Below are 14874 nucleotides of genomic sequence, written 5' to 3' on the forward strand. Positions count from 1 at the left end.
CACTTTTGAAGTCCCATACTGCCATTGTAACATTCTTTCACTTGAGTTTCAAAGCAGATTTTATATGCTAAGTGGGCCCATGGTTAAAGGGACATTAAACACTTTGAGTTGGTAATATAAAATGAAAAATCATATCTATGGAAAAAAACCTGCAATATACATTTATAATTTTTTTTCTCCCCTTTTCCTGTAATTCCATTCTGAAATTGCAAGCTTTTAAGTTCCTGTTAGAAGTGAAAGTGCAGAACACGTTTATATACCACACAGCCATTGGCTGCACACTCTAGTGACCTATTTATAACTGTTCCTAATTGGCCACAACAGAGAAGGTAACCTAAGTTACAACATGGCAGCTCCCATTGTTTTATAGACACTAAAACTTTACACTTATTTTGTCAATATTTAAACAACTAATGAAACTATAAAAAATACATCTACATGTTATTCTTAGACTAAGCTTTTCTTTGGAGACATCATTCTATCTAGCATTTATTAAGTGCTTAATGTCCCTTTAAGAATATGAACTGCTACCTTCTGTATACAAAGTGATTTCTGGTAAAATTAAAAAAGGATTCTAACTTTCACAAAACTTATAAACATGCTTGCATCTTTTTTTATTTAAGATTTTGTTAAAATGATTCTTTGATATTAAATATTGTATGTATGAAGCCCTTATAAACTGTATGTAAAGCAAATAAACATTTACTTTAGAGATCTTTTCTAAAAATAAACAAACAAGAATAACTTGTATTAATTCTCTCTGTAACCCGAGTTCTTAAAAAGAAAAAATATGCATAATACAATTTTATTCACATTCAAGGGTAGTTTCTTATTTATTTTTTCTTTAATTTTTTTTGTACAATATCATTTAAATAATATTTAATCAGTTATATATTTGAATCAATTCTGAGTAACATGGGAATACTTTTTCCATAGATAGGGATCATACATATGGTATACATCTCTTTTTAATACTTTGGTCATGTTTCATATTAAAAGTGTGCTTATTGCTAATTTTATTAATCACATCCTTTTAAATTTTTCTTTGCATGTATTTTTCATTTGGAATTTGCAATGCTTGTGTATTTCTTTACCATTGGTTTATGTTCATATGTCAACTTTTTATTCATGTTATTGCATAGTTTGACAAAAAATATTTAATTTTCCTTTTAGATGTGTATAGCATATCACCACTAGGGAGCCCTATATCTCCGCTCTCCATGTCATCAGATCCTTCTTCAAGAGATTCCTCGCCCAGCCGTGATTCGTCAGTCTCCTCTTTCATCCCTAGACAACCGATTGTCATTCAAAGTTCAGGAAAAAAGTTTGGTTTCACACTACAGGCAATCAGAGTATTTGTGGGTGACAGTGACGTCTACACAGTTCATCACATTGTCTGGGTAAGCACTCATAATGATCATTTATTCTTATTTCTAATTTAATTTTCTAAACAAGGAGTAAGGAAAATAAATGTACAGTGTCCCTTAAAGGAATTAAAGGGACTTTAATCACGTCTTGCTTTTGTGTAAAAATTGTGCTAATTGTGTACTTAGGTTTTCTTCAAAATGCTGCAAATTCCCTAAACCAGTTATTGCATGTGATTGGTTAAAGCAGTGGACACACTCATTTACAGCTAGCCTTAATTGGGGAAAATGGGATATAAGATGCTCACAATGGTTTTAAAAGGGCATGCAAGTCAATATTATTTCTTATGGTTCAGATAAAGCATTTAATGTTGACACTTTTAAATTCGTATTTACTTTCTTTTCTTGGAATTCTTTGTTGAAAAGCATTGCTGTCGGCAACAGAAATGCAGACGTGGAGCTAGCTGATTAATGGGTGGCTACACACTTTTATTTCTTCATTTGCTCACCAGATGTGTTCAGCTAGCTCACAGTAGTGCATGGCTGCTCTAGCGCTGATTTTAACTATGTGTTTAATCCTATTACAGGGGTAAGCATGTAAATATATACAGGCAGACTTTAATACTAAAGCATTGTGACAGATTAGAGCATTTTGTTTTTAGACTTTGACATAACTACTTTATGTTAAAATGACATAAATCACAATTTTAATTTTTTTTTTTTTTTTTTTTAAATTGTATGTAGGATTTTTGCAATGTTGTACTTAACTGTTGATATATACTCTGCAAGTGAGTTTAAAGGGACAGTGTACCCTAAATGTTTGCCCCCTATAATTTGTTCTCATTGATCCTGCTGGAGTGTATTAAATTGTTTACAAATATATCCTTTACCCTTATTTTGGTATTTGAAATATATGATTTTGCCTGTGGTATCCCCACCTAAACACAAAATGTCAATACTTAAATATTGGCTATTGAAAAGCTGTGTAAACATATCCAGCTGAAGAAATTACATTCATTACATAGGTGAGAGAAGTAATACAATTTTCTATTGTTCTCTTTAAAGTGCTGGGCTTTCGTATACAGACAGATATCAGATAAGGAATCTTTTGTGTTAACAGAAAGTTATAAAATAAGTTTCTGATTTCCCTGCAAGCTCAATCCATTTTAATGTGTTGTGGTTTGAAAAAACATTTAATATACAAAAATAAAGCCAAAGGAGCAATTTCTCATACATTTTATACTCTGCAGCTGGTATAAAAATTCATTGGATACAAGGTAAGAAAATGTTTTACAGTACACTGTCCCTACTAACTAGACAAAGGTTTTGTGGAAAAAAGTTGATTTAAATGAATAGTTTACATTTTTTTTTCTTTCATGCCCTTAGAGTGTTGAAGAGGGAAGCCCAGCTTATCAGGCTGGCCTTAAAGCTGGGGATCTGATCACCCACATAAATGGAGAACCAGTTCATGGACTTGTTCACACTGAAGTTATAGAGTTGCTCCTCAAGGTAATGCTGTTTAGCTTTAGCATTGTGTTTGTAAGACACTAACATTACTGATACCAAAACCATGGCAACTAGTTTGTCACAGCCAATATTTATAAAGAAGTTAGTGACCTCTGCTAGAAAAGCAATGTCTGTTTCATGTATTTCTATTCAGTTTAGAAGTAATCTATATCTAGCTTGTTTAATGCAGTGCAATACCCAATACAAATATCAGGATTTGTTTGTGTGTAGTCATGTTTAGCAAATACAAATGACAGTAATAGAACATCTTTTATTATGTGCCGAAAAAAACCTTTGCACAATACTTTCATTATTTATTTTCCCCTCTTTTTCTGTATTTTAAAGGGATAGGAAAGTAAAAAATAAACTCACATGATTCATATAGAGTATGTTATTTTAAGACACTTAAATGTACTTCTAGTTTTGAATCAAATGTGCTTTGTTCTCTTGGTATATGTTATTGAAAAATAATATGTACATACCCTACACTACTGGGAACTGGCTGGTGATTTGTGGCTGCACACAGTTGTCTCTTATCATTAACTCACCTGATGTGATCAGCTAACTCACAGTAGTGCATTGCTGTTTCTTCAGAAAAGGAAAACAAGAGAATGAAGCACATTTGATAATATAAGTACATGTAAAAGATGTTTGTTCTATCTGAAGCATGAAACAAAAATGTGGATTTTCATTACCCCTCAAGTCTGGAAATTGCTGATTTACCAGTTCTGAGAACTTCACAAGCCTAATCCGTCTGCATATACGTTTCAAATTGGCTTCAGCAGAGATAAGATAATGAACTGCATATCAATGGGGATGAGAGCTTTGTCTACTGTTGTAACAAGTCTGAATTGGCTTTTCCAAATAAGGCAAAGGGGTGGGTGTCAGTTTGGCTATTGAAAAACAATGGCAGCAAACAAGATGTTAACATATTAAATGAGTGTGAAACCCCATTTTAAATGCATTTATTTATTACCAGAGTGCAGAACAAATCTAGTAATTATAAGGTCCCTTTGGGGGTTCCATTTTTATAGGAAGCTTAAATTTCATATTTTAGATTTCCGCAAACTACATGACCAAAGTGTAAAAGTCAGCCTTGCCAAAGTTCACCCTACAAAGTCACTTGAGGAAATTTTGAGAAAAGATACATATGTTCAGGCTTAAAACAAAAACATATGTAGTACCATAACTCAATAAAGGATGAATACAGTGCTAATATTAGCGTTCCTAATCCTCATAAGTTCCAATACACAGCATAGTAATATAATATAGTAACAAAACATAATTCAGTTTGCAGATTTAAATATATACAATTGTCTATCTATATTGTTAAATTTAGATTTCTGCCTCTATTTTCTGTTAAGGCATCTAACAAAAACCTATATGACATAGCTAAAAAATATTTACTACTAATTAAACACAAATGAACACATTACTAAATATCTTCTGTATATGTTCATGAATAAATACAGATATATACAGAGTGGCATATTATATTATAAAATAGTATTTCAGGAAGAAAGCAGTCCGTAACGATAACTACTGCTAGCAACTGATGCCAGCTTCTCAAAAGACACACAACTTAAATTAAATGAAAAATGGTAGATTTCACAAGTTTTACCTTTTGTTTTTTAAATGAATTTCAAATCATAAATATTTTACCACGGTATAAGTAATACAGAGTTAAATAATATAAATAAGTACATGACTATTATATTAAAAGTTTAGTTAAAGGGATACTAAACCCAATTTTTTCTTTTATGATTCAGCTAGAGCAAGCAATTTTAAGCAACTTTCTAATTTACTCCTATTATCAATTTGTCTTTGTTCTCTTGCTATCTTTATTCGATAAAGAAGAAATCTAAGTTAAGGAGCCGTACCATTTTAGTTTCAGCACCCTAGATAGTGCTTGCTGATTGGTGGCTACATTTAGCAACCAATCACCAAGTGCAACCCAGGTGCTGAACCAAACATGGGCCAGCTCCTAAGCTTTACATTCTTGCTTTTCAAATAAAGATACCAAGAGAACAAAGAAAAATTGCTAATCGGAGTAAATTAGAAAGTTGCTTAAAATTGCATGCTCTATTTGAAATGAAAGAATTTTTTTTTATATTTCTGTTAGACCACCACTTTCCTTACAGAGTATTTTTTTTAATGAAATACAGGCAGGCAGGGCATCCAATCAGATGCCGTACTGCACACCCTGTTTACTATGTGAATGGTTACTAACTGCAGTGTCAGGTTGAGATTTGCAAAAGCACATGGGACAATCAAAGCATTTACTGTCACTTATTTGACTGGTCTGTTCTTTTTCTGACTTTGACAGAGCGGGAGCAGGGTAGCAATCAGCACAACTTCCTTTGAGAACACATCCATCAAAACTGGCCCTGCAAGAAGAAATAGCTATAAGAGCCGTATGGTAAGGCGTAGCAAGAAAACCAAAAAGAAGGAGAACATGGAACGGTGAGTAGTATTTAATTTGTCAATGGGAGGATTATAAACGTCCTCCAATATGTTTGTTTGCAGAGTGTCTACTTCACATCCTTTATAAAGGCACATGAGACCCAAACATTTTCTTTCATGATTATGACAGAGCATACAATTGTAAAAGATTTCAGTTGACTTTTGTTATCAATTTTTGCTTTGTTTTCATTGTATTCTTTGTTGAAGAGATACTTAAGTAGGTAGCATGCAAATGTCTGGCTCACTACACAGCAGCAAACACTACTGCCATATAGTGGTCTTGTATAACATTGTTAAAAGTATTGCAAAGTTGCTGCCATATAGTGCGCTACACACACATACACTCCTGAGTGTAATGTGCAGAATTCTAAAATTTTGTTTCTTATTGTTTTTTAATTTTTACATAATGTACACATAATATACACAGTGGATGAAATAAAAAGTGCCAGCCACCGTATCATGTGACAGCCATCAGCAAATCACAGAATCTTATACGTATACACTGTGATGTCTTTCACACGCTCAGAAGATGCTGGCACCTCAGAAAGTGTGCATATAAAAAGATTGTGCACAATTTCACAATATAAGTAAATTGGAAAAAAAAAATGTATTTATTAAATTGTGTGCTCTATCTGAATCATGATTTTTTTTTTTTTTTACTTTAGTGCTCCTTTAAAACCTTATGGATTTGATTGTACTCATTAAATTATTAAAGACATCAAATCATTGCAATGACACATTGTGCTGCAGGACAACACATACATTTTAGAGCTAAGGTTACCTTTTTAATGTTGGCTCCTTGCTTTGTAAACTAAAGAGATGTTAAAGTCTTTTTTTATTATTATTATTATTGGTGAATCTAAAAGAGAATATTTCAAAATGTATTACAGTTTTGTGTAACCTTTGTACTGGCAGAAACACATTTTTTTTGTTTGCACATGTCCTATCCACCAGTAGAAGGGTCAACTGTCGAGTAATTGTTCCTTGAAGATCGTTTGTGCACAAACATTTCCTATTAGTCTCAAAATTAACATCTTTAACCTTTAGTAGAACATATTTTTTAACATATTTAATTTCAGTTTTTTTTATTTTGATGATATACATGACTTAATATCCCTTGGTACATGTGTACTAAATAGAAGCTGTGTGTTAACGTTCTGCTTTATATTTTAGGAGGAGGTCATTTTTGAAAAAGCTGGTAAAGCAACCATCTCCTCTTCTTCACACCAGCAGAAGCTTTTCCTGCTTAAATCGATCTCTCTCATCTGGAGAAAGTTTACCAGGTTCTCCTACCCACAGTTTGTCTCCAAGATCTCCTACACCCAGCTGTCGCTCAACTCCAGATTTCCCCTCTGGTGAGTTGATTGAATGGGGTTGGTACCAAACCAATTTTTTTTTTCAGATCAAATCCAGATCTTTGTGTGTTGCATTATTAGATGAATATAGAAAATAGCCGAACGCCACTACCTGCAGCCATATTTGGCATTAATTTATTTATATAAACAAATGCCGAATTGCAGATGTCTATACTAAGCTGGAAGTGCCTCTGCTATATGAGTGTTCTTTAATTGCAGTATTCAAGTCTTTACAGTAACATGTAAAGCTTGTGCTTAGAAAGGTCATGCATTCAGAAATCAGCGGGGTATTCTGTCACATTCGTAGTATGAAGATATGGTGTCATTTTTCAGGTGGTGTTTGAAAGCTTTCTATATGGTTGAAATCACTGCTTAACTGCAATTTTCATAGCATTAGAAAAATATTTGCAATACCGGACCTAGCTTACTATGGGTCAAATTACAAGCAGGACGCAAAATTGCGCTTATGCGAGCGCAATATTTGCGCTTCACTCAGTAATACCAGCTGCACAAGGGTTTTCACACACAGATAACACAGATACATTTTTTAAGTCCACTAACTTATCTTTAGTACTTTTATGTATATGTAGTCTTAAATCATCTGTCATTGTTTTATAGTAATTGTCATTTCTTGTTATTGTAAGTGGTTAGATATTTATATTTACTTACATTGCCATTTTTTTTTAGGAACAAACTCTTCACAAAGTAGTTCACCAAGTTCAAGTGCACCAAATTCTCCTGCTGGTTCTGGACACATAAGACCATGCACACTTCATGGACTGGGTCCTAAACTTGGTGGGCAAAGATACAGATCTGGAAGACGTAAATCTGCTGGTAGTATACCACTTTCTCCTCTAGCAAGGACCCCATCGCCAACACCTCAACCGCCATCTCCCCAACGATCTCCGTCACCTTTGCATGGACTTTCAGTGGGAAATTCTAAATCAAATCCTAACTTTCCTGCAAAAATGCACTCCCCACCAACAATTGTAAGACATGCTGTCAGGCCTAAAAGTGCAGAGCCGCCAAGGTCTCCATTGTTAAAGCGAGTACAGTCAGAAGAGAAACTGTCACCATCATACTGCTGTGAAAAAAAACACTTATGTCCACGCAAGCATAATCTGGAAGTGACTAAAGAGGAAGGTCATAAGCAACAGTCACAAAGAGACATAACACTGCAAAGCTTAGAAGAGACAATATGTGATATGCCTACATCCACAAAAGTTAGACCTGTGGAGCAGGGCTGCCTGAAACGTCCTGTATCAAGAAAGTTAGGCAGACAGGAGTCTCTGGATGAACTAGACAAAGAGAAGCTGAGGGCGAGGATAGTCATAAAGCAGAAAGATATCTCAGAAAGACAAGATATTCTTTTGAAACAAAGCACCACCCAAGATTTGCACAGTGAAATGAATATTTCTACAACATTAACATCAGAGGAAAATGATTCTAAAATACATGATAATCTTATTAAAAGATCAAATGCTGTTGAGGGTAAAAGTTCTACTTATGATGGTCGATCAGGAAACACATTGCTTAAAGATGCTCATTGTAAGAGTATAAATGGTCGCTTAGATGGTGCCAACACTTCTTTAGACCCTCAGAGGTTTAATCATGGCCCGCAGCCTGCAGAAAAAGGGCATATTTATGAATTTAAGAAAAGTACTACTTCATGTGCATTGCAAAGTAAACTTCATAATTCATCTGACAGGTCATTAATTGCGAAGGATGAACTTTTGGATAAATCGACTCCAATAAAAGAGTCAGTCAGATTTGAGGTGGTTGAGGGGAAGCTTCAAAGCAGTGATTATTTCAGGAAGAAAAAATCTTTTGAGGAAAAAGATGGCAATTTATGCCCAACATTAAAATCTAAAACTGGACAGATATCTCATGAATGTATTCAGACAAAGCCCACATACTTACAGACTGATTCTATTGTATCCCAAGAGAACAGATCTTGTTTAGCTAGTTCCCAAAGTAATTCATTGTCTTTTGTTTCATTGAAAGTCTCCAACAGTAGAACTGAAGCTAATATTGACAAAGCAGCTGGAGCTCCAACAGAAACATCTGTACGCAAAAGCCCTACTGAATACAAATTGGAAGTAAGAACAGTTTCTTCTTTGAAGCCAATTGAAGGCACTTTAGATATAGCTTTGCTATCGGGACCAAAAGTTTCAAAAATAGAGTCTGATGCCACATTATTAGGAACAGAGAAAAGAATTTACAGCCCTCTGAAAGCAGAAGAATCAAGCCTACATTTATCCAGTGAAGCTGTGCCTAAACCAGATATTTTGAATATGCTCACAATTATAAAACAAAGCTCTGATTGCCAAAGTGTGCAGGGATGTTTTGAACCCAAAAGACCTTTAAAAGATAGGTCAAATGAACCCCCTCTATCAAATTCTACTGAGATATGTCAAAACAAGTTTATCTCGGGTTCAAACACAAAAGAAGCTGTTGTTGAGACTGTAAATTCTGTCCCAATTCAAGGATTAGATGCAGGTCTTTTGTCAATTAGATGTCCAACAACAGAATTGTCTGGTTATGTGAAAGCTAATAGACAGTATAGGAATCAGGATGTGTCATCTGTCAAGTGCTCACTGGAGCAAAAATCCAGTAAATCCCATGAGAACGCTGCTGCTATAGATTTGATAAAATCAAGTAAGTCTGAAAAATACTTTTCTCCTTTAGGCTGTATTGAAGAAGGAATTCAACAAACAATAAATTCAGACCAAAATCAAAACAGAAGTGTAAATAAGTCAATTGCTGCAAAGGCTATTGACTCTTCTTTATCTGAACCGGTACATTCCAAAAGTATGTGCTCAAGTATGCCACCTGAAACATCCTCAATGGGCAACAAATGTACAGGGTTTGAAGAATCTCCTCTTACTCCAAAAAATGTCAAAGATGAAATACAGAAAAAGGACTCACAATTTCTAATCAGTAAAAAGGAGCTATCATGTGCAAGCGCACAGCCACAAACTGTTAAGAAAAGCAACTCTGGATTTCCAAAAGAAGTCAACTCTAAGGGGCATATTAAAGAGGAACAGAATAATTCAGCTTGTAGACAGTTAGATTTCAGTATAACTAAATCAAAAGTGGACACAAAACCAAGTTCAATTAAATCACTTGTTTCTGATATTAAATCCGAATCCTCACAAAAACAAAGCGCTGTTTTACAGAAAAAGAAAGACATTGTTATTCAGAAAATAGAGAGTTCAGTGAAAGCTCTCAATCAGACAAACACTGACTCTTGCGCCAACAGTAAGGAATGTGTACGGACTGAATGTTCTTTAAGTTCATCTTCACTGGCTAACACAAGAAAAAAAGAGGCAACTGCTTTTACTACACATGAACTTTCTACCAATGGAAATCCTATAGCAGCCTCTGAGAATTCTGTGTGTTCATCAAGCACTGTTAATCCTAAGGAATGTTCTGCAAAAAATCACTTGAAAGAAAAAAAGAGCGCACATCAAAAAATTACTCGAGTGTCTTCTGTGAAAAGTTGTGCACTTGGGAAACATCCAGTTGAAGGCCTTGGACTGGGATCTTCTGCTGCTGAACATTTGCAAGAAACTAAATGCACTAAAGCACTTTATGTCATAAACGACAAAGAACTTAAGTTGAACCCTACTGTAACCAAAAGGGATACAAGAGAAACGACAGTGGAAAAGCCAAAATATGGTAACAGTGACTCTCAAGACTTAATGGGGAAAAAATCTGAAAATAAAAAATGTTTGTCTGGTGCTGGTAGCAGTGCTACATGTTTGTCTACAGCTTTTTGTCCTTTGGACACCGATACCACCTCTGCTGCCATCTGTAAAGAGAAAGAGCAAACTGCTCAGAATAATAAATCTAAAAAGGATTGTCAGTTACACTCTAACAAAGCTGGTGCTGAATTAAAGACAGACAACTCCTCTGTTAAAACTACCACTGAAAAGCAACCATGCCTTGTTACGAGCAGTGCAACTGCTGGGGCAAATCGACGGGATGGGTCTGGATCTCCTAACAAGAGGGATATAATAAAAGACCTCCCAAAATCACCAGCATCAACACTGGATAGTTCCTGTGCACTTTACTCTGACAAAGACTTTAAAGGGCAGAAGCGTGGAAAGGATACACCACAAATCAGTCCTCACAAAAAGACATAACCAGCACCCTCATAATGTTACGTAGTGAGCTGCTAAACTTTATTTTCAAAAACCAGCACTGTGTGGTGTTTCCATGACATCAGGCATCTGTTCCATGTTATGTGATTTTAAAGTAAACCTAGAGTAAATGGGCTTGTTTTTTGTTTGTTTTTTGCAACACTGTTTTTGCCAACTGTCAATGGTAATCTGTCAAAGATGGCAGTAATGGACAAAAAAATAAAATAAATAAATGCCAGTACAGTTGGAAAGGGAAAGGGCTATGAGGAGAAAAGGTCTGTGTAAACCTACAGTATAATATTGTACTTTGTGTTGAATGTAGAGTGTACAGTTTGCTGCTGAATTTCACTGTTTACTTGTTTTCTAAAAAAAAAAAAAAATGGCATTTTCAATTAATTAAGTAACAAATAGATAAAATAAAACCATATTTTGTATCAACGGAGTACAGAAATATTTTCAAATGTTAGTACTTTGGACAGAATTAAAATCTACAAAGGAGAGGCTTGATTTTTGTTTTAAATCTACATCTTTTTTTTTTTACAAAATGTATACGTTTTCATGCACATGATGGAAACATTGGTGAGTGTAAAACGCGTAGAGAAATATGTGTTTTAATAGCACAGTGAAAAAGTAAAATGTTCCATTGGTTAGTTTAGTTAAAGGTGCTGTAAAGTCAAATTACACTTTCATTGTTTAGATAGAGCATGCAATTTTGAATAACTTCCCAATTTACTTCTATTTTTTAATTTGTTTTGTTCTTATGGTATCCTTTGTTTAAGAACATACATAGGTAGCCTTAGAGTAGCCATGCACTACTGGCAGCTAGTTGTCAATTGGTGGTTGCACCAATTGACAACTAGCTGCAAATTTTATAATAGACGTAAATTGCAAAGTTATTTAAAATGGTATGCCCTACACAAATTATGATTTTGAGCATATGTCCCTTTAATGATATAGGCAAGAAACAGGTGTATATGCAAGGATTACAATTTTTGTCTGAAACAACAAAACCAGGGGGCACTACATAGTATATAAGTAAAATGTACCAATTTTTTCATAATCAGTAATTTATAGGTTATATATTCACACATTGATAGCACCACAGAGTGGGATTAATCTCAGACAAGCGCTTGGAGTCTTCTAGCTAACACCCCAAAGTTAAATGGATTCCACACAGTGTGTTTAAAAATAACTTTTTAATTGTGGAAACGTCCTAATGTGCAATCATAGCACTACTATTGTGTTAAAAAAAATATAAAAACAGCACAGGAAGCTATAACAACATATTTCTCTGCTCTTATATTAGCCATTTCATTAGGCTGTATACCTTTTCGTTTTGTTGTTTCAAATGATCTGTTAACAAATGCGCCACCATTTCAAGTTGAGAAAGATCTGCCTGGGACTTCTATGCGATTGCTTGAATTTTCCATTTTTATGTGATTTGAGTATTTTAAGGGTGTAGTGTGCACCCCTTTGCAAAAGGATTTCACGTGGATAGACTGAATATTGTTAACAAGTATATTTAGGTATATGTAGGCTACTACCAGTCAGGTGTTTGGTTCCCATGATTTATCTAGTCCTGGCTAAAGAGACCTTTCGTTATGAAGTACTACACACAAAACTAATTAAATAAATATAAAATTATTATGTACCATGAATATAGTGGTGTCAACATTTCTAAAAGCAATTATGTAAAATTTTATTTTCCCCTGTGTGCAAAGTTTTCAACTGACATTTTGCAACCCCTGCAGGTGGTCCAAATAAATTGAAAGCTGCACTATATACTAAAGGGAAGCCTATAATGATTTTCTGTTTTTTGTAAAATACATTTTTAAGGTGTGCTTGTGCCTTTATTTTCAAATTAGTAATTGTTTCCCAGACTCAACATGAAATAGTCTCACATTCATTGTCAATGCCAGGATTCCAAACTTTATATCAATTTATTTTTAATTATTCATGTTTAATACAGAAAGCTATTAATTTTGTGGATGTAAATATAGACAAGGCATTTGTAATGACAGCATTTATTTCAAAAACTGCTTTCTGTAACGCAGGACCCAGTCACACCAACATTATGCCATTAAAAACAAAATCATCAGTGCTGTATATTTGTCTTCCATATTCTCCACATAGTTTTGCAAGGTTATAGTTTTTTTACGTAGACAGTTAAGGGGCATACAAAAATGTAATGCTGTTATTAAGTATTTTATTGCTATCTAGGCTTGGAAGGGAAACGCTAAGTCACTTCAGTTTATTTCTTCAGTCAAAGCACTTTTAATACCTAGCTGCGCCTTAACCGTTTACTTGCAGTTTGCTTTTCTTAGCAAACAGTACTCGGTTTCAAATTATTTTGTAAGTGCATTATAAAGCTCCATATATTTCATTATATCTTTTTATGTATTATAAATATGTGAATAATGTAAAATAAACGTCTTTTCTTTTTTTTGACATAGGGCCACGTTGGAGCTATTAGGTGCTTGGAATGAAAATTTAATTTTGACATTTTGCTGAGCCTTATTTACACTTTTTTATACTGTGTACTGTTAACATTTGTTTCAAAAACATATTTCATGCCTAAACCAGATTCAAACCAAACCTCCAATAAACTAACTAGAGATAAACGTGTATGGTAACTATCAAAGTTCCTTGGTTAAGATTAAAAAATAATTACAACATACATTATAGCCTATTCAGTTAAAGGAACACTGAACCCAATTTTTTTCTTCCGTGATTCAGATAGATCATGCAATTTTAAGCAACGTTCTAATTTACTCCTATTATCAATTTTTCTTCGTTCTCTTGCTATCTTTATTTGAAAAAGAAGACATCTAAGCTTTTTTTTGTTGGTTCAGCCTCTGGACAGCACTTTTTTATTGGTAGATAAATGTATCCACCAATCCGCAAGAACAACCCAGGTTGTTCACCAAAAATGGGCCGGCATCTATACTTACATTCTTGCATTTCAAATAAAGATACCAAGAGAATGAAGAAAATTTGATAATAGGAGTAAATCAGAAAGTTGCTTAAAATGTCATGCTCTATCTGAATCGCGAAAGAAAAAATTTGGGTTCAGTGTCCCTTTAAATACACGTATACATTGTACACCTAAGCAGCACATTTTGGAATGTTCTCATAAAGCCTCCACAATAGCCATTAAAATGTTCTAGACACCATTTGGACATTTATTGTATTATTGCCCACATCATAGTTTGATTGCACAATAATCTGAGGAAACCTATTTTTAAATAGTGTATAGTTTGTTCTTGGTAGATGTTTGCTTTACCAAATATTAATGCACTTGGATTACATACCATTATTCCCAGGAGCTGATCATGTTCTGCCTTATTTTGGGATAAAATGTTAATTTTACAGTTTACAAATTTAACTGTATCCCGTGTTATGTGTTGTCATATGCCTACTGAAATCTTAAAGTACCTTATGTGTTCATGTATTGTTTGTTATTGTTAAACATTAACTACTGCTATGTAAAAGTTAAAACAATTGCCTTTGTGAAGCAGTCTGTCTCTTCTACATATCGGTTCTTAATCTGTGGTCTTTTTTGTAGTAACTTCTGCTGTAGAATTAACAGCTTAGTATCTGTGCAATAAAGTGTTTGCTGTCTTTTTATTAAACAAAAACAAAACACACCATACAAAAAAAAAATAACTTTATGAATGTTGTATTTGTTGTATATTGAATAAGTATTTATACAGCTGCAAGGCATAGCATTGTAATAAAACGTCAGCATGAATGTTACGTTGTGGCATTGTCCGTCTGTTGTCTATATATGATTAAAAGTTTATCAGAAACAAATGGTGTCTGTAAGGATGCAGAACACAAGAAATGTAGGTATTAACGCTTGTACGGAAAATAAAATTGTCAGAATTTTTTTTCCCTCCCAATGTAACTTAAGTTTGGAACAGATATGTCCCTGGTCTTGAACTTTGGTTTTTCTAATCCTTTGAGTTGTCGTTAAGCCATTTATGATTCAGCCTTGTTTTGTAGCTCTGCTTTTTTTTTTCTTTCCTGGAAAATTAAATA

At 34.0% G+C, this 14874-nt stretch overlaps 1 protein-coding gene across 3 annotated transcripts in view; it reads left to right on the forward strand.

The window, feature by feature from the left end:
• Positions 1-14589, forward strand: part of MAST4 (microtubule associated serine/threonine kinase family member 4) — a 553495-nt gene extending 538906 nt beyond the window's left edge. For all 3 annotated transcript variants that reach the window (XM_053701346.1, XM_053701344.1, XM_053701347.1), the window contains 5 exons: positions 1174-1400; positions 2751-2873; positions 5197-5333; positions 6507-6688; positions 7376-14589. In XM_053701346.1, coding sequence (XP_053557321.1) covers positions 1174-1400; positions 2751-2873; positions 5197-5333; positions 6507-6688; positions 7376-10836 — 4130 coding nt within the window. In that variant the 3' untranslated portion in view covers positions 10837-14589. The remainder of the gene's footprint in view (positions 1-1173; positions 1401-2750; positions 2874-5196; positions 5334-6506; positions 6689-7375) is intronic.
• Positions 14590-14874: the final 285 nt, after the last annotated feature.

This window comes from Bombina bombina, chromosome 2 (genome assembly GCF_027579735.1).
Source record: "Bombina bombina isolate aBomBom1 chromosome 2, aBomBom1.pri, whole genome shotgun sequence".
In the NCBI taxonomy this organism is placed as follows: Eukaryota; Metazoa; Chordata; class Amphibia; order Anura; family Bombinatoridae; genus Bombina; species Bombina bombina.